General features: G+C 40.7%; 3 protein-coding genes across 3 annotated transcripts; all 3 read right to left on the bottom strand.

Moving 5' to 3' along the window:
- Window positions 1-2,070: 2,070 nt before the first annotated feature.
- LOC121609261 (extracellular calcium-sensing receptor-like) lies at window positions 2,071-6,598 on the bottom strand (the record flags this gene model as incomplete). Its single annotated transcript, XM_041940846.1, has 9 exons — window positions 2,071-2,978; window positions 3,052-3,175; window positions 3,273-3,500; window positions 3,801-4,070; window positions 4,153-4,359; window positions 5,069-5,338; window positions 5,598-5,684; window positions 5,847-6,141; window positions 6,435-6,598. Coding segments are annotated over 9 exons (2,553 nt in total), but the record flags the coding sequence as incomplete, so codon positions are not given.
- Window positions 6,599-10,340: 3,742 nt separating this feature from the next.
- Window positions 10,341-14,848, bottom strand: LOC121608823 (extracellular calcium-sensing receptor-like). Its single transcript, XM_041940209.1, has 9 exons — window positions 14,691-14,848; window positions 14,143-14,437; window positions 13,933-14,019; window positions 13,405-13,674; window positions 12,507-12,713; window positions 12,160-12,429; window positions 11,543-11,770; window positions 11,322-11,445; window positions 10,341-11,248 (listed from the first exon to the last, which is right to left on the bottom strand). Exons 2-9 carry the CDS (start codon window positions 14,407-14,409, stop codon window positions 10,341-10,343), a joined length of 2,361 nt encoding a protein of 786 aa, XP_041796143.1. The 5' UTR covers window positions 14,410-14,437; window positions 14,691-14,848.
- A 1,850-nt stretch (window positions 14,849-16,698) lies between these two features.
- On the bottom strand, window positions 16,699-22,511 carry LOC121608822 (extracellular calcium-sensing receptor-like). Its single transcript, XM_041940208.1, has 10 exons — window positions 22,499-22,511; window positions 21,181-21,325; window positions 20,782-21,076; window positions 20,446-20,532; window positions 19,925-20,194; window positions 19,423-19,629; window positions 19,057-19,332; window positions 18,469-18,696; window positions 18,240-18,363; window positions 16,699-17,612 (listed from the first exon to the last, which is right to left on the bottom strand). The coding sequence occupies exons 2-10, from the start codon at window positions 21,288-21,290 to the stop codon at window positions 16,699-16,701; spliced, it is 2,511 nt and encodes an 836-aa protein (XP_041796142.1). The 5' UTR covers window positions 21,291-21,325; window positions 22,499-22,511.
- Between the last annotated feature and the right edge of the window lie 298 nt (window positions 22,512-22,809).

Raw genomic sequence — 22,809 nt, 5'->3', positions numbered from 1 at the left:
CATCCCTGCTCCAGGTAATGGAGCACCTGCAGCAACTCACCGCCAGCGTTACCCAACTGAGCGGACAACTGGCGGCCATGAAGGGCCAGCTCATCCCACCATCCTCCCTGTGCCACCCTGCCACTGACCCAGTCGCCAGTGCCACGACACTGACCTGAGAGCTTTTCGTCCCCATACCTGCCAGGTATTCAGGAGATTTAGGGACATGTGCACGGTTCCTCCACCAATGCTCACTAGTTTTCACTCAGCAACCAAGCACGCATTCCACTTACCAATGCACGGTAGCTTTTGTAATGAGCCTACTCACATTTTCTGAAGAAATGAGAAGGGTTTTTGACCACCCAGTTAAGGGCCTAAAAGCTGTTGGCCAGCTGTGCCCTGTTGTAGATTTACAACAGGGCACCCAGTCAGTATCCTAATACATGATACATGATCAGTTTCCGCATTTTGGCAGCAGAAAGTGTGGGGGGCTAGAAAGTTCTTCAAGGGGCTAGCGGTTGAAATGAATGATGAACTAGTGATACGTGAAGATAGCACCTCACTAAAAAACCTGAAAGACATACGATTCGACAACAGGTTTAGGGAAAGAGACAGGGAACAGATGGGTAGGAAGAGAAGACCGCTCTCCACCGGGCCACAGCCCAGCTGTCCAGCGTCCATACTGGCCACCCACAGCTTCACGCACGTCACCAGCGAGACTTGCCAGACCCCAGCCGAGGACACCATGCAGTTGGGACGGACTTGCCTGACCCCGGCCGAATATCAACGACGGATGCAAGGGAAGCTGTACCTCTACTGCAGCCGGGAGGGACATTTCCTCACCCACTGTCTGGAGGTGCCAAAAAAGCCAGGCTCACCAGCAGGCAGGAGGTCGCTCCGTTCCTCCGAAATTTACCTGGGGCACAGTGCTACATTACACATTACATTACATTACATTTCACAAAAGGAAAAACATCACAAAATGTTTTCAAACATAAAAGAGACAGTGAAATCGGCAAGAAGGGCGATAAACCGTTTGGGGGCAGCCGTGGCCTAGAGGTTGGAAAAGTGGCTTGTGATTGGAAGGTCGCCGGTTCAATTCCCTCACTGGACTGGCAGAATACTCGGGTGTGGTGGAGTATTCCCTCCCCCTCCATTAGCTGGCTGATGTGCCCCTGAGCAAGGCCCAAGAGCAGCACACTGCTCCTGTGTGTGGTTCACTGCATGTGTGTGTTTCTTCAAAACAGAGATGGGTGAAATGCAGAGAATAATTTCCCAGTCTTGGGATCAATAAAAATATAAAGAATCAGTTTAATCAAAAATGTCTTTATTTCTTCAAGGTTCCTCTAAATTTGTTGTTAAACATCTCCTAAGTTAAAAAGCAGGTTTATTATTTGTCGTAAATTGGCCATTTTAGCAGCCAATCAATGCAAATGTATTAGTTCACTCTAGCCAACATATTCTCAATTTGTTCCCATTATGTTTGCTTGGTCAGGACCCTGTGGTGTCACTTTTGAAGGTACAGGGTACCCCTTTAGCATAATTTTTCAACGTGTGGGGCTCTGTCGTCAAGTCTGGATTAATAAATATACGTCTGGTTAGCAATGTCCATTTACATGCACAAAATAAACCTTGTTGAGAACAATAACAAAGACATGGTTAACGTTGTGAAATGGTCACATTTTGGTTAGATTTAGGCACCAAAATAACTTGGTTATGTGTAGGAAAAGCTCATGGTTTGGCTTAAAATAAGGACATCACTTGCAGATTTATGTACATCAAGTTATGTATGTTACAAAGAAACCAACCTTCATTTTTGGTTTCACACAGGACACAAACCCTGATCTCCTGAGTGAAAGTTTTTTGCTTGACCCATCCAACTACATCCAATATATGTGGACTTTTCTCACTCACTGATGTTACTTGATGCTTTGGGAGTGAGAATGGGCTGTAGTTTATCAGACTACTCCACACAGTAAGACATGACAATAAAGGTTTACCCAGTGTCGTAAAAAAGTGTTGCCAAGGCATCCTGACCACGAGAACGGATAGGACTAGCTGATCATTTTGCTGTTGCAGCTGCAGGTTTTACTAAGTGTTTTTTCGACACATGATCGCTTTCTTTGTGTTTCTGTCTGGTCTTAGCAAGATTATGTAACATTTGGGTCCAAACAGTGCTACCAAGAGGCCAAAACTGGAGGCCAGGATGGCAAACACCTCCACTGCATCTGCATATTTGCCAGGTGAGTTGACATAAGCAGGGACAAAGGCCACCCACACAGCACAGAAGATCAGCATACTAAAAGTAATGAGCTTGGCCTCGTTGAAGTTGTCTGGAAGATTTCTTGCCAGAAATGCCAACAGGAAGCTAAGGGTAGCCAAAAAGCCGATATAGCCCAGTAACACTGCAAAACCAACTGTGGACCCAACAACACACTCATAAATGATCTTATCATTGTGGTATTGAGTGTTTTTATGCGGAGCTGGTGAGGAAGAGACAAGCCAGGCTGTGCAAATTGCTGCCTGGATAGAAGTAAGAACAATAACTGTCCCTCTCTGCTGCACAGCACCGAACCACTTCAGACTGGCTCCACCTCCTGGCTTGGAGGCCTTGAACACGGCCAGAACCACCACGGTTTTCACCAGGATGCATGAGACACAAAGCACAAAGCTGATCCCAAATGCTGCATGTCTCAGCTGGCATGTCCACAGACTGGGACGGCCAATAAAAAGCAGTGAACACAGGAAACATAGTTTAAGTGACACCAAGAGCAGGAAACTCAGTTCTGAATTGTTGGCTCGTACCATGGGTGTGCTGCGATGATAGACAAAGATCACCAGGACAACAGCACTGATACATGTACCCAGCAATGAGGTGGTTGTCAAGCAGATACCCAGAGGCTCATGGTAGGAGAGGAACTCTGTTTTCTTAGGTACACAGTGGTCACGCTGGGGGCTGGACCAGAAGTCCTCTGGACAACTGGTGCACTCAGTGGAGTCTATGAAAAAAGAAAAAGTGTCAAGCTATATGGTTGTAACTTCCAACTGCAATGTTCGAAACTGAGTACACACCAGTCTTATTGCTGATTTTTCCTTCAGAACAAGGGATGCAGTCAAAACAACACACAGGTTCCCCTTTCTTTCTGGCCATGCGAGTACCTGGACGACAGGTTTCACTGCAAACTGACCGGGGTGGCTATAGGGAGAAAAATCAATCTGTAACTCTAGAGTATTCTATACTGCTAAGACCTACAGCCCAAATAAGGAGAAATGTAAGAAAGAACAGAAACAACCTCTTTAGATCCAAGGTTCCAGAAGATTTTGTCTTCATGAATTGTGAGTTCTTCACCTTTGGAGTCCGACCTCTTCACCTCACCCACATTCTGAACTTCAGTTTTTCCATCAGGGAGCCACAGCCAGTTCATGATATCATATATTGGTAAGGCATCACCATTCTCATCAAATGACACTTGATCACCAAATGGTGTGGTGAAGTTGACATTTTGCAAATAATGTACAAGCTACAAATGGATTGTAGGAATAATGAAGAAAGAAAGATCAAGCTCATGACAGACTCCAGGACCCGTTGGTTTGAAGAACATTTCATTGAAATATAGAGACACCCTGAACTTGAAACTGTTGTTTTGTCTCAGTGGTTTAATACCATTGGTCAGTCAACACTGTCACAAAACAAAACTTTTACAAAATGTTTATTCAAATCTTGTTTATAATTATCTCCACAAAATTAAATTACTAAGCATCTCAGGGTATAGTGGCTGTTTTCAGAACATAACCTGGTGCATTGAAAATTGATATCACACCTGCCATGGCTCCAGTTTTTGTAAAGTGGCACAGCTGTGCCCACTGAAAGGACCCCTCCCTGGTTCACACTGCAGCATGTCATCGAGTGCATACGCAAGAGCATACACAGCTTTGTAGATATTATACTCAGGCCTGAGGTTTGAAAGATCCAAAAACTCAGTCCCCACCATTTCAATATTTTCCTGTCCAGTGCACAGTGCTCCTCCAGCTTCCACCAAACCTGCTGGATCAAATCTACATTGAAATGTAGATTCCCAAAACTGCCTCACCTGAAATATAGTATATTATAAAGTCAATATTTGCAGAACAATGGCAACATAAATCAATTATTAATGTTATTATTAGCATTACCATGCTGTTTCCATTGTTGCCACCATCATTTTGGTCAGGACGTATTTGTAAGAAGAATTCCCTAAGTCCTGAAATCTCTCCTCGACGGATGGCGATGCCCAGTGTGCCGCTCAGGTATGGCATGAGGCGAGGTGTCTGGAGAAAAGCGACTGCTGTCCATGCTTCACTTGCTATCCACTGCAGGCCTGTTACATTCTGCTTCACCACCTGTGTATAGTATTATATAAAATATACTGTATGTTTCAGTTTTCTTGAAAAACATGCAGTTTGCTGTGGAGCACATATTGATTTGTCGATAACAATTCCTTTGTCTGCTACTTATTTTTTGTTCAAATGAGCACAGATGTAAAAAAAAAAAAAAAAAAAAAAAAGGCAAGGCAAGGCACTCAATTTAACATAGGGTCTGTATACATCAATCTGTGTGTAATTACTAAAAATTGAGTTAAATGCTATTATTTCATGCACCAGGTGTGGTTCGGGTTTTCTCAAAATGCATAACTGAAGTATATAACTGCCGTCAATTTTTGTATAACCCTGTATTAACTAATTTAGTCCACCTATTTGAACATTTTAGTGTTCTTTTCATTAAGAAGTGATCCTTTCATACTTGCAAACTGATGAAAACCAAAGAATATAGATAAATATTTCAACCATTGTTTTCATTTAGCTGAATCATCTTCAGGTTGAAATCATTCACTCAATCAAAGTTAACATTTTCACTGATGATGATGATGACCTTACTGGATCTTAAATTGGCTATTGCAGATAATTTTGGTTGATTGACATTGATGGTAGTTGACAGGATTGTGGTGAATACTTTTTTGTTTGGAGGAACACACACACAAAAAAAAAAAAATCATCATGTTACATCTCTTAAAGTCATGGATTTTGAAGTTATATTTACTGTCATTCAAACCTCTTCCATCAGATGAATCATATGAAACTCATGTGCAAACACCATAACCACACGAGCTGTTGATGTCTTTATCAAATGTACAATCCTCCTGAGTTCACTTGGTTCACTGTCCCAGGGTAAGACCTCTAAGTAGGCCAGACAACCTCCACCAGACTGAGTGAGGTCAGATTGGAAGGATCGGGCAACATGGAGTCCATAATCATCATCACTGACCAGGAGGCCTACCCAAGTCCAGCCAAAGTGTTTTAGAATCTGAATCATAGCGTGCACCTGAGTGGATATATTAATGTAAAGGGATTAGAGCACAGACAAATGTATTCTTTTAAAATGACATATACAACTAACCTGCGTCATTGCCAATCATGTAAATTATATATTTATATATGTTTCACATTTCACAATTCCAAGTAATTATTCTCATCAAGAAAAAAAGGAAAGATTTGTGTCATAAGTGACAATTTCTACAAGCTTGGTGTATTTCCTGACACAGACATAGTTTAAAGGTCTTAACTTGGTAATGGTGATTCACCTGGAAAGCATCACTTGGGATTGTTCTAAAGAAGGATGGAAATCGTTGCCGATCACTCAGGCACGAGCATGTGGAAAAATAACTCACCTGCAAAGAAATAAACAGTATAACATCAAATGGTTCATCTCGTGCAAGTCAGACCCAGTGGAAATATTTTCATATTTCAACAACGTATGACTTTTAAAAATGCCATTCATTCATATGCAGTAAAGATAGAATAACTGAAAGTATCGAGGACAGAAAACTTACAATGGGCATTTTGTATAAACCCAGTACGTTGGAGGTGGCAATCGAAAATGTGGAGAAGGAATCACCAACAATCCCCAGGACTGGGGGGGTCCCGAAACAGTTCTGCTGAAGCAGAAACTGCTCCTCTCGCCCACTTGCCAGTGATAATGCAGCACTGAATCCAACAACAAGCGCGCCACAGTTGTCATAAAGACTGTATCCCAGAGACACATTAGGGAGCAGATTGGAGTTCTTGTTGATCTCATCAATAGCAAAGGCCATGGTCATGGCCTGCCTGAAACCTGGCGTGTCAAAGCTAGCACATAAAATACCACTATTAAACACCCAAAGTATTTCTGGCTCTATGAGGAGTGGGTTAATGTACAAAATTGCTAAACTGATGACATAAAATATTACAGAGTTGCAAAAACACACTTTTTACAGAAAGAAATTTCAAAAGTTATAACTCAAAGTGCATAAAAAGTGACACTAATCATGTTTTATAAGTATTTCAGCACAGTGGCATTTTCATCCTCACCATGAATAGTCTGAACAGACAGCATAATTTGCACAGATCCAGGCTGTGTGCTGTATTTGTGTGAAACTTACCCTTTGCAGGTGGGCTGTTGTGGCTCTGAGGTAAATGTCCACTCAGGGAAAACAGAGCTGTAGTGGAGCTCAAACAGCCCACCCAGGACCACATCACCAGGCTTGTGTACTTCATTCAGATGAAACTTTCTCCGTAATTTACAAAATGAAGGAAAAGAGGAAGATACAGAGCAGAAAGAGAAAAAGAACAACATAAGGCAAACATAAGAGAAGAAATATTTGCCAGGAAAAGCTCCCATGACTGCCCTCCTCCCTTCATAACTGTTTTCATTTAATAAGTAGGGCTATGTCATCCCCAATGCATGCTACACCACCCATTAGGGCGTGTGCTATGGGGGCAGGACCTAAGACATAGGTAAACTTAATTATGTTTTCCTAGCAAAAATAAAAAAATATGTATATCACTTTTTTCTTAATCTTATATTGTTTTTGTAGTTTTTGGTCAGTATTCAAATATATTTTCCAAATGTCTCAAGATTGTAATCTACTACATAGAACGAATTTGTAGTCTATTATTTTCGTCCTTTTCAACCAGGCGAGCAATATTTTTCTCTGTTTCACTTTTATTTTCATTTCTCTCATCATTAAACATCCCATAATTTAATTTCTGCAATAAACTTGTTATGTACCATTGTGTGCCATCGTAGTTTGGCAATACCTTTTTGGAATGTTTAAAGGTGTGCATCATGCTGTACTTAACCAAGTTTTAGCCAGGAATCGTGTTTTTCTAACCTGACGCGCCAGATGCGATGTTACACAGAACTGATCTGGAAAGTCGTCCTTGGAAACCATTTGGAAAAGAGCAGGAACTTTTAAAAAATATGTGGCAGGTGATTGGATGAACCATCTGTCAATCACAGTCTATCATGGGACAACTTGCTTGCAAGATCTTGCATGATCTGGTGTGATCTCACCGATCCAGCTACTTTGTAAGGTATGTGTTGTTCTGAGGAATTCTCATATATATGGTATTGTAAAGTGTAGCTATGGTATAATCATGAGCTCAATCAAGATTATTTTAGTTTATGTTAAAAGACTCAATCACTAAGTGCAAAAGGTTACATACTTAATGGTGGAGGCAGTATACCCTAATTGCCTTAAACCAAAAGAAATGTCTAAATGATTTGGAATGTAAAATAAAGGCATAACTCATTTATCTTTTTTTTTTTCAAAAATCAAAGGGGATCATAATTGTTATCGATGAGATTGTCTATTATGATTGAAAAGGTTACATTGAGTGTTATTTTTTTTTCCATTTTTTAAGAATATATTAACTTAGAACTTAAATGAATGTAGCACCAATCTTTTGCCCCATCAAAAAAATCTTGTGTCTCTTAATGTTGAAAAAAATATTTCCTACTATTGTGTGAAAATACTGACTTGGAGTTCGTGAGCACTACTTTAGGTTTTAGATGATTTTATTGGAAGCTTTGAATTTCGTTTTCGACTCCATGGGAGAGGGTAGTTGTAAATGGGAGCCTTCAATTTTTTTTCCCATTGAGAAAGGAAACCGATGTTATTGTTAATTAATGCAAATGAAGCATTTACATAAGATATTAACGATGTTAAGGCTTTTTTTCTTCCTACTGCTATCACATGCTGCTGTAATGCCCAAATTTACCCGGCTGGGGATAAATAAAGTTTCATCTTATCTTTGTCATGATCCGTGCTGTGCACTCTGGTTTTTTGTTTAAGATTCCCCTTGTGTGTTGTATTTGTCTGGTTTTGTCACGTTCTGTTTTATTTCGAGGTTCATGTTATGAGTCTTTGTTTGCTTTACTTCCTGTGTTTTCCCGCCCTTGTGATTGTCTGATTGATCCCTCCTTGTGTATATGAGTCCGCGTCTTCCCCCTGTCTTTCTCGGGTCGTTGTCTTCGTCACCTTGCTGTCTGCGTTTCTCTTGCCATAGCCATAGCCCCAGCCCCAGCCCCAGCCCCAGCCCCCTCAGTGAGTGTTGGTCGTTGTAATATCTTTGTCATGTCTGTGTCGTGTTACATGTAAGTTGTTCTTCGTTGTGTTATCTCTGTTCACGTCCGTGTCATGTTTCATGTGAGTGTTTCCTTGGTTTGTCTTTGTCCTTGCTTTCCACAGCCTGTGTAAGTGTTTCTAATGTTGTCTTTGTCTTTTGTATGCCATAGTTTCTGTAAGTTTGTTTCTCATCTTGTTCTTGTCTCGGTCCATGCCACAGCCAAAGTTAATTTAAACACAAGATACTTGTGCTCAAAAAGAGGATTCATTCTCAGTGAAGAACCTTGGAGCTCTAATCTGCCTCTATACCTGCCAAAGAGCAGTGAACTCCGGCGTCCCAGAGTCACCCCCCCTAGTGCCAGTTCACACTGCTCCTACACAATCCAAACAGCACCGCCACGTTCAACTGACCCAGAGATTCTCCAGGTAGTGGCCAGTACCGATGCTACCATTTAACTATTGCTAATGCTAATGCTAACCGCTAAGAAGAACAGAAGAAGACAATACAGTTCCGATGCTACCATTTAGCTAGTGTTACGTGCTAACCGCTACCTGTTAAGAGGAACAGAAGAAGACAATAAAGCTAGATTCACCTATACTGTTAATGTTAACTGCTAGCTACCAATACTAACTGCTAAGATACTATCATACTCTCACCGCTTTAGCTATTGTTAGCTGCTACAATGCTACCACAGGCCTAGATGCCACATGTAACTGCCGATTGCCACACTACCATCATCTGCACCTGCCTCTCACCAACTGCACCAAAAAAGCGGGGTGGGAATACAAACCCTGGTTCGAGGTAGAAAATAAAGAGGTAGAGTCAAAAGATGAAAGTAGGGATTGGATACAGACCCTTGTTCGGGTAGGGGGTGGAAAATTTAGAGGGTGCTGAAGGTGGAGGCCTAAACCACAGACTAGATTTAACAGCCTCTTCTAAGTCCAAAGTCTGTTTCTAGTCTTGTCCGTATCTAAAGCTCTGTCACGTTCTATGTTTGTAAGTTTCAAGCGCTGTCCTTGTCTCACCCATGCCCTGTTATGTTTTGTGTGTGTAATTGCTCAGTGTTTCCTGACTATCTTATCTTGAATCTGGTCACAAATTGCCACAAAATCACATTTTATGCAGATGATTTTGCTTTTTGTCTAAAATCCAAAAACTCCATTTCTGATATGATATATGCAGAAGACATGATATCGTAAAGATAGCGCAACGTTTTTGCTACTCTTCAGGTGAAAATTTAAGTACAATGTATGAGTGAAGAAGTCAAGCTTTTTGAATCACACACTGGTGCGTCCATTCAAGCTTTCACCTAATTGCCTCATTTGGATATCCAGACATTTCCCTGGACCTTTTTTAAATTCAACATAAGTATTTTTTGTGTAAATTTACCTTGGGCACAGTGCTACATTATGTTTCACAAAAGAAAAACATCACAATGTTTTCAAACAAAAAAGAGAAAGTAAAATGGTCAAGAAGGGCAATAATAAAGAGAATCAGTTTAATCAAAAATGTCTTTATTTCTTCAAGGTTCCTCTCAATTTGTTGTTAAACATCTCTGAAGTTAAAAAGCAGATTTCTTAATTGTTATATATTCAGCATTTTACCAGCCAATCTTTACTGAATACATGCAAAATGTATTAGTTCACTCTGGTCAACACATTCTCAATTTGTTCCCTATATATATAACGTCCAATATATGTGGACTTTTCTCAGTCATTGACGTTATTTGATGCATTGGGAGTGAGAATGGGTGTAGAGGAGCTTTGTTGAACTATTGTTGTTGACTACTACACATACTAAGAAATGACACTAAAGGTTTACCTAGTGTCGTAAAAAGTGACGCCAAGGCATCCTGACCAAGCATCTCTATATGAGGAGTTAGGAGTGAGAACGGATAAGACTAGCTGATTATTTTATTGTAGTTACTACAGGTTTTATTAAGTGGTTTCTCGACCCATTATAGCTTTCTTTGTGTTTCTCTCTGGTCTCAGCAGGATTATGAAACATTTTGGTCCAAACAGCGCCACCAAGAGGCCAAAACTGGAGGCCAGGATGGCAAATACCTCCACTGCATCTGCATATTTGCCAGGTGAGTTGACATAAGCAGGGACAAAGGCCACCCACACAGCACAGAAGATCAGCATACTAAAAGTAATGAACTTGGCCTCGTTGAAGTTGTCTGGAAGATTTCTTGCCAGAAATGCCAACAGGAAGCTGAGGATAGCCAATAAGCCAATATAGCCAAGTAACACTGCAAAACCAACTGTTGACCCAACTACACACTCATAAACTATTTTATCATTGTGGTATTTAGTGTTTTTATGCGGAGCTGGTGAGGAAGAAACAAGCCAGGAAGTGCAAATTGCTGCCTGGATAGAAGTAAGAGCCATTACTGTCCCTCTCTGCTGCACAGCACCAAACCACTTCAGACTGGCTCCACCTCCTGGCTTGGAGGCCTTGAACACAGCCAGAACCACCATGGTTTTCACCAGGATGCATGAGACACAAAGCACAAAGCTGATCCCAAATGCTGCATGTCTCAGCTGGCATGTCCACAGCCTGGGACGGCCGATAAACAGCAGTGAACACAGGAAACATAGTTTGAGTGACACCAAGAGCAGGAAACTCAGTTCTGAGTTGTTGGCTCGTACCATGGGTGTGCTGCGATGATAGATAAAGATCACCAGGACAACAGCACTGATACATGTACCCAGCAATGAGGTAGTTGTCAAGCAGATACCCAGAGGCTCATGGTAGGAGAGGAACTCTGTTTTCTTAGGTACACAGTGGTCACGCTGGGGGCTGGACCAGAAGTCCTCTGGACAACTGGTGCACTCAGTGGAGTCTATGAAAATAGGGAAGGTGTTAAGCTATATGGTTGTATCTTCTAACTGCAATGTTTGAAACTGAATACAAACCAGTCTTATTGCTGATTTTTCCTTCAGAACAAGGAATGCAGTCAAAACAACACACAGGTTCCCCTTTCTTTCTGGCCATGCGAGTACCTGGACGACAGCTTTCACTGCAAACTGACCGGGGTGGCTGTAGAGAGAAAAATCAATCTGTAACTCTAGAGTATTCTATACTGCTAAGATCTACAGTCCAAAAAAGGAGAAATGTAAGAAAGAACAGAAACAACCTCTTTAGATCCAAGGTTCCAGAAGATTTTGTCTTCATGAATTGTGAGTTCTTCACCTTTGAAGGCCGACCTCTTCACCTCACCCACATTCTGAACTTCAGTTCTTCCATCAGGGAGCCACAGCCAGTTCATGACATCATATATTGGTAAGGCATCACCATTCTCATCAAATGACACTTGATCACCAAATGGTGTTGTGAAGTTGACATTTTGCAAATAATGTACAAGCTACAAATGGATTGTAGGAATAATGAAGAAAGAAAGATTAAGACTTTGACAGACTCCATCCAGGACCCATTTGATTGAAGAACATTTCATTGAAATATAGAGACACCCTGAACTTGAAACTGTTGTTTTGTCTCAGTGGTTTAATACCATTGGTCAGTCAACACTGTCACAAAACAAAATCGGAATGTGTTTTTTCCCACCATGTGTAGAATTAAAAATCTTTCACAGAAAATAATGGAATCATTATCCGGTTCACCAGCCTAACTTTTACAAAATGTTTATTCAAATCTTGTTTATAATTATCTCTACGAAACTAAATTACTAAGCATCTCAGGGTATAGGGGCTGTTTTCAGAACATAACCTGGTGCAGTGAAAATTGATATCACACCTGCCATGGCTCCAGTTTTTGTAAAGTGGCACAGCTGTGCCCGCTAAAAGGACCCCTCCCTGGTTCACACTGCAGCATGTCATTGAGTGCATACGCCAGAGCATACACAGCTTTGTAGATATTATACTCAGGCCTGAGGTTTGAAAGATCCAAAAACTCAGTCCCCACCATTTCAATATTTTCCTGTCCAGTGCACAGTGCTCCTCCAGCTTCCACCAAACCTGCTGGATCAAATCTACATTGAAATGTAGATTCCCAAAACTGCCTCACCTGAAATATAGTATATTACAAAGTCAATATTTGCAGAAATGGCAACATAAATTAATTATTAATTACCATTAACTTACCATGCTGTTTCCATGGTTGCCACCATCATTTTGGTCAGGACGTATTTGTAAGAAGAATTCCCTAAGTCCTGAAATCTCTCCTCGACGGATGGCGATGCCCAGTGTGCCGCTCAGGTATGGCATGAAGCGAGGTGTCTGGAGAACAGTAGCTGTTGTCAAGGCTTCACTTGCTATCCACTGCTGGCCTGTCACATTCTGCTTCACCACCTGTGTATTGTATTATATAAAATATACTGTATGTTTCAGTTTTGTTGAAAAACATGCAAATATTGATTTGTCGATAACAATTCCTTTGTCTGCCACTTATTTTTTATTCAAATGAGCACAGATGTTAAAAAAAAAGGCAAGGCACTCACTTTAACATTGGGTCTGTATACATCAATCTATGTTGAAATACCAAAAATGTAGTTAAATGCTATTATTTCATGCACCACGTGTGGTTCGGGTTTTCCCAAAATGCACAACTGAAGTTTAGAACTGCTGTCAATTTTTTTATATAACCCTGTATTAACTAATTTAATACAGGGTTAACTACTTGAACATTTTAGTGTTCTTTCCATTGTTAAGGAGTGACCCTTTATACTTGCAGACTCATGAAAACCCAAGAATATAGATAAATATTTCAACCATTGTTTTCATTTAGCTGAATCATCTTCAGGTTGAAATCATTCACTCAATCAAAGTCAACATTGTTAAACATTTTGACTGATGATGATGATGAACCAACTGGATCTGAAATTGGCTATTGCAGATAATTTTGTTTGATTGACATTGATGGTAGTTGACAGGATTGTGGTGAATACTTTTTTGTTTGGAGGAACACACACACAAAAAAAAATCATCATGTTACATCTCTTAAAGTCATGGATTTTGAAGTTATATTTACTGTCATTCCAACCTCTTCCATCAGATGAATCATATGAAACTCATGTGCAAACACCATAACCACACGAGCTGTTGATGTCTTTATCAAATGTACAATCCTCCTGAGTTCACTTGGTTCACTGTCCCAGGGTAAGACCTCTAAGTAGGCCAGACAACCTCCACCAGACTGAGTGAGGTCAGATTGGAAGGATCGGGCAACATGGAGTCCATAATCATCATCACTGACCAGGAGGCCTACCCAAGTCCAGCCAAAGTGTTTTAGAATCTGAATCATTGCGTGCACCTGAGTGGATATATTAATGCAAAGGGATTAGCGCACAGACAAATATATTCTTTTAAAATGACATATACAACTAACTTGCATTATTGCCCATAATAAAAATTATATATTTATTTATGTCTCACATTTCACAATTCCAAGTAATTATTCTCATCAAGAAAAAAGGACAGATTTGTGTCGTAAGTGACAGTTTCTACAAGCTTGATGTATTTCCTAACATAGACATAGTTTAAAGGTCTTAACTTGGTAATGGTGATTCACCTGGAAAGCATCACTTGGGATTGTTCTAAAGAAGGATGGAAACCGTTGCCGATCACTCAGGCACGAGCATGTGGAAAAATAACTCACCTGTAAAGAAATAAACAGTATAACATCGAATAATTCATCTATCATGTATGACTTTTAAAAATGCCATTCATTCATATGCAGTAAAGATAGAACAATTGAAAGTATCGAGGACAGAAAACTTACAATGGGCATTTTGTATAAACCTAGTACGATGGAGGTGGCAATAGAAAATGTGGAGTAGGAATCACCAACAATCCCCAGGACTGGGGGGGTCCCGAAACAGTTCTGCTGAAGCAGAAACTGCTCCTCTCTCCCACTTGCAAGTGATAATGCAGCACTGAATCCAACAACAAGCGCGCCACAGTTGTCATAAAGACTGTATCCCAGAGACACATTAGGGAGCAGATTGGAGTTGTTGTTGATCTCATCAATAGCAAAGGCCATGGTCATGGCCTGCCTGAAACCTAGAGTGTCAAAGCTAGCACATAAAATACCACTATTAAACACCAAAAGTGTTGTTGTTCTATGAGAAGTGGGTAGCTGTATAAAATTGCTAAACTGGTTACATAAAATATTACAGAGTTGCGATGACACACTTTTTACAGAAATATTGAAAAGTGACACTAATCATGTGTAAGTATTTCAGCACAGTGGCATTTTCATCCTTGCCATGAATAGTCAACATAATTTGCACAGATCCAGGGTGTGTGCTGTATTTGTGTGAAACTTACCCTTTGCAGGTGGGCTGTTGTGGCTCTGAGGTAAATGTCCACTCAGGGAAAACAGAGCTGTAGTGGCCCTCAAACAGCCCACCGAGGACCACATCACCAGGCTTGTGTACTTCATTAAGATGAAACTTTCTCCGTAATTTACAAGATGAAGGAAAGGAGGAAGATACAGAGCAGAAAGAGAAAAAGAACAACATAAGGCAAACATACAAGAAGCTGTCTGTGCCAGCTCCCATAACTGTCCTCCTCCTCCTCTTCACAACTGTTTCTTCATACATCATTACTTCATTTTATACGCAGAGCTACGTCATCCTCATTGCAGGCTTTCCGTCATTGTTCAGTCATTTACACCACCCATCAGGGCAGGGGCTGCAGGGGCAGGGCATAACATACATATAAACTTACCTCTGTTATTGTAGCATAAACAACTTAATGTAAAAGTGTTCCAGAAAACACAAGCCATATATTTGCAAACCACATTAAAGTTTGTGTATAATGGTAGTTCCCTGTACCATTCCTAAAAACTTCTGTAAAATAAGCCTAAAACACCTGTCCAAGGCATACCCAAAGTAAATAAAAGCTGTACTTGATCAATTTTGAGTACACAAATAGTCTCCTTTGAAATGCAACACTGAAGTTGTATCCCCAGCAGTCATAATCACTCTGTAATAATATAGTATATAGTCATAATAGTCATAATCAGTCAGTGCCACTGGCATTGACTAATAAAACACAATGAAGTAGATTTATTTTCTTTTTGGCCAAATATATATATGTAAAAATATATTCACACATACACACACTCACACACACACATAGTTATATACTTAAACTTATATTATTTTTTTGGGGGGGGGGAATGGCCAGAAGCAACATCATGTGCTGAGTTCATTGTTATTAAATATGTTAATTTTTGTTTAAGTTGTTTCATTTCTATTTCATTTTCGCTTTAGTTTGACAATATGCCTTTAGTTTCTGTGGTTGCCCTTTTTGGAGTAAAGTTTCTTTTTATTTCTTCTACTTCTTTTTTTTCCCAGAATGCGTGTCAGTCAAACCCCAAAACCATGAAGGTTTTATTGATAGAAAACTGTTAAATTATAAATTGGTCTAAATGTTGATTTATGAAAGGTTGCCATTATTCAAATAGCATCCTAATTGTAATGGGGCTTCTTGAATGCAAAATGTCCCTCTCATGTTGTTGTTGAATCAGTTAGCAATTAACAATCACAAACGTAGAGGTTGCCCTTTTTTCCATTTATTTTTTCAACTGAAAAAACAAAATAAATCAAACATTTTCAGCTGGCAAATAACTTGACACTTTTTTCTTGAATTGAAGCAGAAGTCTCTCTTTCTATGACTATTCAATTTAACGTGTGAAATATTCAAACAAACAAACAAAAATGTAAAATAGATTTTGGACACCAAAGTCAAAGACACTATCACCTTCACAAAAGACAGTCAAACAAACGCATGATGTTATTCTGGGAGAACAGGGTTCGTGTCTTGTGAGAAACAAATGTGGACAGTCTTTTCCTAAATCGAACCAAGTAGTTTTGTTGCCAAAACTTAGACCTTTTCACAACATCAGCCATGCATTAGAAAGGAAGTAGGGCTTTGTCACAGTGACGAGAACATGTTAGACAGCCGGAGAAGCTGCTCTGGGCGTCTAGTGCTGCTGTGGATGTATTTACATTTGAGTTCGATGAAAACCCAGTGTATCTCATGCAGACGCTCAACTTTTTGCATCCATATGAGAGGCCGAGGGGTGTGATAGAGCAACATTATTTGATGCTCAGGGAATGAGTGGTTGCTTATTCACATTGATCAGTCACTTTAGCATAGTTTTTGAGTATTTCATATCCCACAGAATGTAATCAGGCAAAACAGGCAATGATGGTAATGACAGACATAATAGAAAACTCAGTTTTTAAATATCATTTCATGAGCAGATCACGGTGGCATACATTTAAAATTCAGGCTGAATGAAACTGATGTTCACTAAAGTTACTTTTTATGATTTGCTGCTGCCTCGACCCATGATCGCTTTCTTTGTGTTCCTCTCTGGTTTTAGCAGGATTATGTAACATTTGGGTCCAAACAGTGCCACCAAGAGGCCAAAACTGGAGGCCAGGATGGCAAACACCTCCACGGCATCTGCATATTTGCCAGGTGAGTTGACATAAGCAGGGACAAAGGCCACCCACACAGCACAGAAGATCAGCATACTAAAAGTAATGAGCTTGGCCTCGTTGAAGTTGTCTGGAAGATTTCTTGCCAGAAATGCCAACAGGAAGCTGAGGATAGCCAATAAGCCAATATAGCCCAGTAACACTGCAAAACCAACTGTTGACCCAACTACACACTCATAAACTATCTTATCATTGTAGTACTGAGTGTTTTTATGAGGAGCTGGTGAAGAAGACACAAGCCAAGCAGTGCAGATTGCTGCTTGGATTGATGTAAGAGCCATTACTGTCCCTCTCTGCTGCACAGCACCAAACCACTTCAGACTGGCTCCACCTCCTGGCTTGGAGGCCTTGAACACAGCCAGAACCACCATGGTTTTCACCAGGATGCATGAGACACAAAGCACAAAGCTGATCCCAAATGCTGCATGTCTCAGCTGGCATGTCCACAGTCTGGGACGGCCGATAAACAGCAGTGAACACAGGAAACATAGTTGGAGTGACACCAAGAGCAGGAAACTCAGTTCTGAATTGTTGGCTCGTACCATGGGTGTGCTGCGATGATAGGTGAAGATCCCCAGGACAACAGCACTGATACATGTACCCACTAGTGATGCAGCAGTCAAGCAGATACCCAGAGGCTCATGGTAGGAGAGGAACTCTGTTTTCTTAGGTACACAGTGGTCACGCTGGGGGCTGGACCAGAAGTCCTCTGGACAACTGGTGCACTCCATGGAATCTGACAAAAAGGCACGTTTCTCTTTGTTTGTTTGTTCCAGTTTTCATTTTTTCCTCTTTTCATGACAAATCTCTACTGCTGGCCTGTATGTGCTCTTTTTGTCTACATCACCTGGGCACCAAGAAGTGGAAAATTCCAGAATACAAATTAATATTCCATGATATAACACCAGAGTTAATGGACTCAAGCCAAATGACTTGACTGGAATCTGACTTTGACTTGAGACAGCTGACTTGAAAGGACTTGACTTTTCTAGTAAATAATTGCATTTTCCTAGATTTGAGACTTTTGCTTGTGAAGCATAATTGGGTGATTTACAGTGCAATGAGCACACACCTGGCAACCTACTAGAATGCAGCAGACCAGCAGAGGCCAACGTACAAGGCAGGAGGGGGCTAGTCCTAAAATAATAATAAAATTTCGATTCATGGATGTGAATTTGGATTCATTTTTTCGATGAAGGTAGGAAGAAGAGGACAGAGGAATGAAAGGTCTGCAGCTGAAAAATCAGTAACACAACCACCACAACACCCAACTGGCTGGTCAAATGTTAGCTATAAAGTTAACGTTAGATTTGCACACGTGTGACTTAGTCCCACCTCTGGTTGATACCACAATGATACTAACCTGTTTCATTGCTGATCTTCCCCTCAGAACAAAGGACACAGTCGAAACAGCACACAGGCTGGTCCTTTTTTCTGGCCATGCGGGTACCTGGAGGACAGCTCTTACTGCACACTGACTGGGGTGGCTGTAAGTGTCGGAAGAGTTATATTACAGTTACTCGACACTGTTTGAATCATCTATTGTGTTGCCATACAGTACTGATGCAAAAACAACAATAAACAGAAATAACCTGTTTGGACTCAAAGTTCCAAAAGATTTTGTCTTCATGAATTGTGAGTTCTTCACCTTTGAAGGCCGACCTCTTCACCTCACCCACATTCTGAACTTCAGTTCTTCCCTCAGGGAGCCACAGCCAGTTCATGATATCATATATTGGTAAGGCATCACCATTCTCATCAAATGACACTTGATCACCAAATGGTGTGGTGAAGTTGACATTTTGCAAATAATGTACAAGCTACAAAGGGGTATAATACAAATAAACGTATATTTATTATGTATTATTTACTGTTCTTAATAAGGCATATGCTTTCACATGTTATACGCGGAAGATTAGCTAGGTTTTTATCATGCTACTGTTCAAACTACAGCACACTAAAATACAGTTGTCTAAATTTGATCAACCATAGTTGCCTTTTATTAATTAAGTTTCTCACAATAAATAAAGGGAATTATATTTCGTCTTCTACTTCTAAGATCAAACTTTTTCTGTGCTGGTAATGTCTAATCTTTTCCCAAGGTCTATTTCAGTAAACACTGCAAGAGGTAGCAGCTGTTTTCTAAAATTAAACAGGTGGGGTGTAAACTGACATCACACCTGCCATGGCTCCAGTCTTTGCAGTGTAGCACAGCTGTGCCCGCTGAAAGGCCCTCTGCCTGGCACACAGCGCAGCATGTTATCGAGGGCATACGCCAGAGCATACACAGCCTTGTAGATATTGTACTCTGGCCTGAGGTTTGAAACATCCAAAAAATCAGTCTCCACCTTCTCCAGGTCTTCATCTCCAGTGCACACTGCTCCCCCAGCTTCCACCCAACCTGCTGGAGGTGGAGCAAATCTACACTCAAATGTGTGTTCCCAAAACTGCCGCACCTGAAATGTATTCAAAACAAATTATTAACAGAAAAAACAGGATTTTATTTTTGTAATTATGGATTACATGATTGTAAAGTTAAATCTTACCATACTATTTCCATCATTATTGCTGTCCTGTACATCAGGACGTGTTCTCAACAGAAAATCCCTCATTCCTGGTATTTCTCCTCGACGAATAGCAATTCCCAGTGTGCCACCCAGGTATGGCATGAGGTCGGGGGTCTGGAGCACAGCAGCTGCTGTCCAGGCTTCACTTGCTATCCACTGCAGGCCTGTCACATTCTGCTTTACCACCTATTATTGCATATTACAAATTCAGGTAGACCAAATATATATTTCATGTCCTAATTTGTAGGACTGCATCAATACAAAATACAACACACAAAATAATACCCTAATGCCAGTGTAATTCAGTTAACATGGGGTTAGTAGAGTTGCAGTAATATATATAATATTGCTAATAAACTTAAAGAATTGTTGAGTTCAGGATGGCAAAGCATGTGCAGTGAAGTTCACAATATTTTTCCCCCAGTGTTCTTACTTCATAAACCAGTCATTGTAATAGATAGATAGATAGATAGAGAGATACCTCTTCCATTAGTTGAATCATGTGGATCTGATGTGCAAACACGATGACCACACGAGCTGAGGATTTCTTCATCACCTCCACAATCCTCTTTAGCTCAGTTGGATTTTCTCCCCAAGGCAAAATCTCAGAGTAGGCCAGACAACCTCCACCTGACTCAGCCAAGTCTGATTGAAAGGATCGGGCAACATGAAGTCCATAGTCATCATCACTGACCAACAGACCTGCCCAGGTCCAGCGAAAGCGTTTCAGAATCTGAATCATGGCATGCACCTTTGTGGATACAGAATGAAGTGTAAACGGTTGGAATAATCTGTTAGTGGAAACTGCCCTATTCATGTCTCACAATAAAATGAAAGTTAATTGATTACATTACACTCTCTTTTAAATCCATGTAGTTTAATCATGTAAGCAAATACAGTCATTTTCTGTCCAAGAGATTTCTTTAATTGGAGGGTATTTTTTAAAGCTCACTACACTTCCTGTGAAACATATTTTGCATTTGTTATTTAACAGAGTTTCACCTGGAAAGCATCACTTGGGATTGTTCTAAAGAAGGATGGAAACCTCTGGCGATCACTTAGGCAGGAGCATGTGGCAAAATAACTCACCTGTATAGAAAGATACAGTAGTCCACACAGGTGTACTTATCATGCATGACTTCACCAATTTAGCAATTAATCATTTTGAAGTCTAAAATAAAAAAATAAAAAAATAAATCTCCGCTTACCAGATAAAGGCATGTTGGACAAGCTGGAGTTGAGATTTAATCTACATGTCCTATGCAATCATTTCAAAATGTGAAATTCATTCAACTACAGCTCAGTTAACACAGTTAAGGCTGAAGGAAGAAAACTTACAATGGGCAGTTTAAATAAGCCTATCACGTCAGAGGTGGCGATAGAAAATGTTGAGAAGGAATCACCCACAATCCCCAGGACTGGAGGGGTCCCCAAGCAGTTCTCCTGAAGCAGAAACTTCGCCTCTCGACCACTTGCCAATGACAACGCAGCACTGAATCCAGTTACAAGTGTGGCACAGTTGTCATAAAGACTGTATCCCAGAGTCACATTCGGTAGCAGATTGGTGTTTTTATTGATTTCATAGATAGCAAAGGCCATGGTCATGGCATGCCTGAACCCTGGAGGGTCAAAGCTAGCACACAAAATACTGCAATAAATAACCAAAAATTAATACACAGTCCTCTACATAATAGTCTGCACGTATTTATGTTTCTGCTGCATGAGTGTGCGACTTACCCTTGGCAGCTGAGCTGATTTGGCTCTGAGGTGAATGTCAGTTCAGGAAAGACAGAGGTGTAGTGGACTTCAAACAGTCCGCCAAGAATCACATCACCAGACTTGTGCATCCCATTCAGATAAAACTGTCTCCTTAATTTACAAGATGAGAAAAGAGGAGAAGGCTCTGACAAGAAAAACAAGGAAGAGAAAAAAGTCAAGATCAGGTCGACATGCAAGAACAAACATGGATCTAGAAAAGCCATCATAATTGCCCTCCTCCCTATGTGTGCCTCTTATCTTCATGCATGGTTACTTAATTTTATATGCAGGCTAATGGCTCCTCCTTTGGTGGTTTTTGTCATAGTTTCATACCACCCATCAGGGCGTGAGCAGTCGTGTAGTGGCAGGACATACATATCAAATTAGCTCTACAGACAACAACATCACAATAACATCAACTATGTGCTGTAATTTCTGTTCAGCAGTTTAATGTAGGTTTGACTTATTTTGCTATTGTGAAGTCGGAGCTCATCTTGAGTTTATATCTCTAAAACGAAGAATTATGCTGAATTCTGAATTTCTTTCCCATGAGTATTGCTTGAGAGAAATACAGTTTGGAGAGATACTTCACGCAGTTCCCAAAGAAGTTGGAGTTGAGACTTTAGAGCCCTATCAGCACTGTATCAGCATGCCACTAAAAGTTATGGAGTTGTGCTTGTAAGGGAGTCAGTGCCTAAAAACGACCCCTAACCCTAACCCTTTCTTCTTTCACACAAAGTCCTATCTCAGCAAGTTATGCCAGAGAGGAAAAGTTATTGGAGCAAACCCTTTTGAGTTCTCTTGAAGGACTTCTCTGGCTTGGAACAAAGAGGATTTGGGGCTCCATGAACTCCCCGGTGGTTGAGCTTCACTGCCTCCATGTGTCAACAAAGCCATGGGAGGAGAAGCATTTTGCCACTGCTCTCGCCTACTGCATCAAACGCTTATCTCATCCCCTGAAGAGGTGGAGGATTTGCGACTCCTGTTAGCAGCAGCAATGATTCTGCAGGCAGAGATCTCACCATGAGCCTCCCTTAGTGAGCTTGCTACTTCTGCCAGGAGGAGAGGAGGATAAAAATTCTACCAAGTCTCTTTTCAGTGACTTAGAGGTGCTTTTTCCTCTAAACCATTCTGTGACATGCTTTGACATTAGGCAGGTGAAGTGAAATGCATGTATTGTATGTAAATGCATCATGCCTACATTTTTCCCCCAGACTATGGAAAGCTCATGTTATGCTCATACCCAGCTGCAAACACATTCCCCTACGGGCATGCTTACTTCATGGACCCTCCTCAGGGCCATTTCTGTAAATGTTATTGGTGCGGCCACAGGTTAAGGAATCCACCCTAACTATTCAATTTAACAGCCAATGTGGATATGACAGTACCTTCACTAACAGAGTGCTCAGGCACAAGGATGCTGGACTCAAATGCAACACTCTCAGACACTTTTGGAAATCAGAAAAAGGCTCGAAGCCAGTTTAATAAAGAAGAACTCTGTTTACAAAAAATACAACTAAAAGTGTTCTGTGATCAAAATAACGAAAAGCGCTATGATATTTCTCAAAGCAAAAATGACTCTTAGTCGGCAAAGCGAGGTACAAGGCA

This window comes from Chelmon rostratus, chromosome 7 (assembly GCF_017976325.1).
Source record: "Chelmon rostratus isolate fCheRos1 chromosome 7, fCheRos1.pri, whole genome shotgun sequence".
NCBI lineage: Eukaryota > Metazoa > Chordata > Actinopteri > Chaetodontiformes > Chaetodontidae > Chelmon > Chelmon rostratus.
The sequence above is the reverse complement of the archived record's forward strand: the minus strand, read 5'-3'. Positions and strand labels throughout refer to the sequence as shown.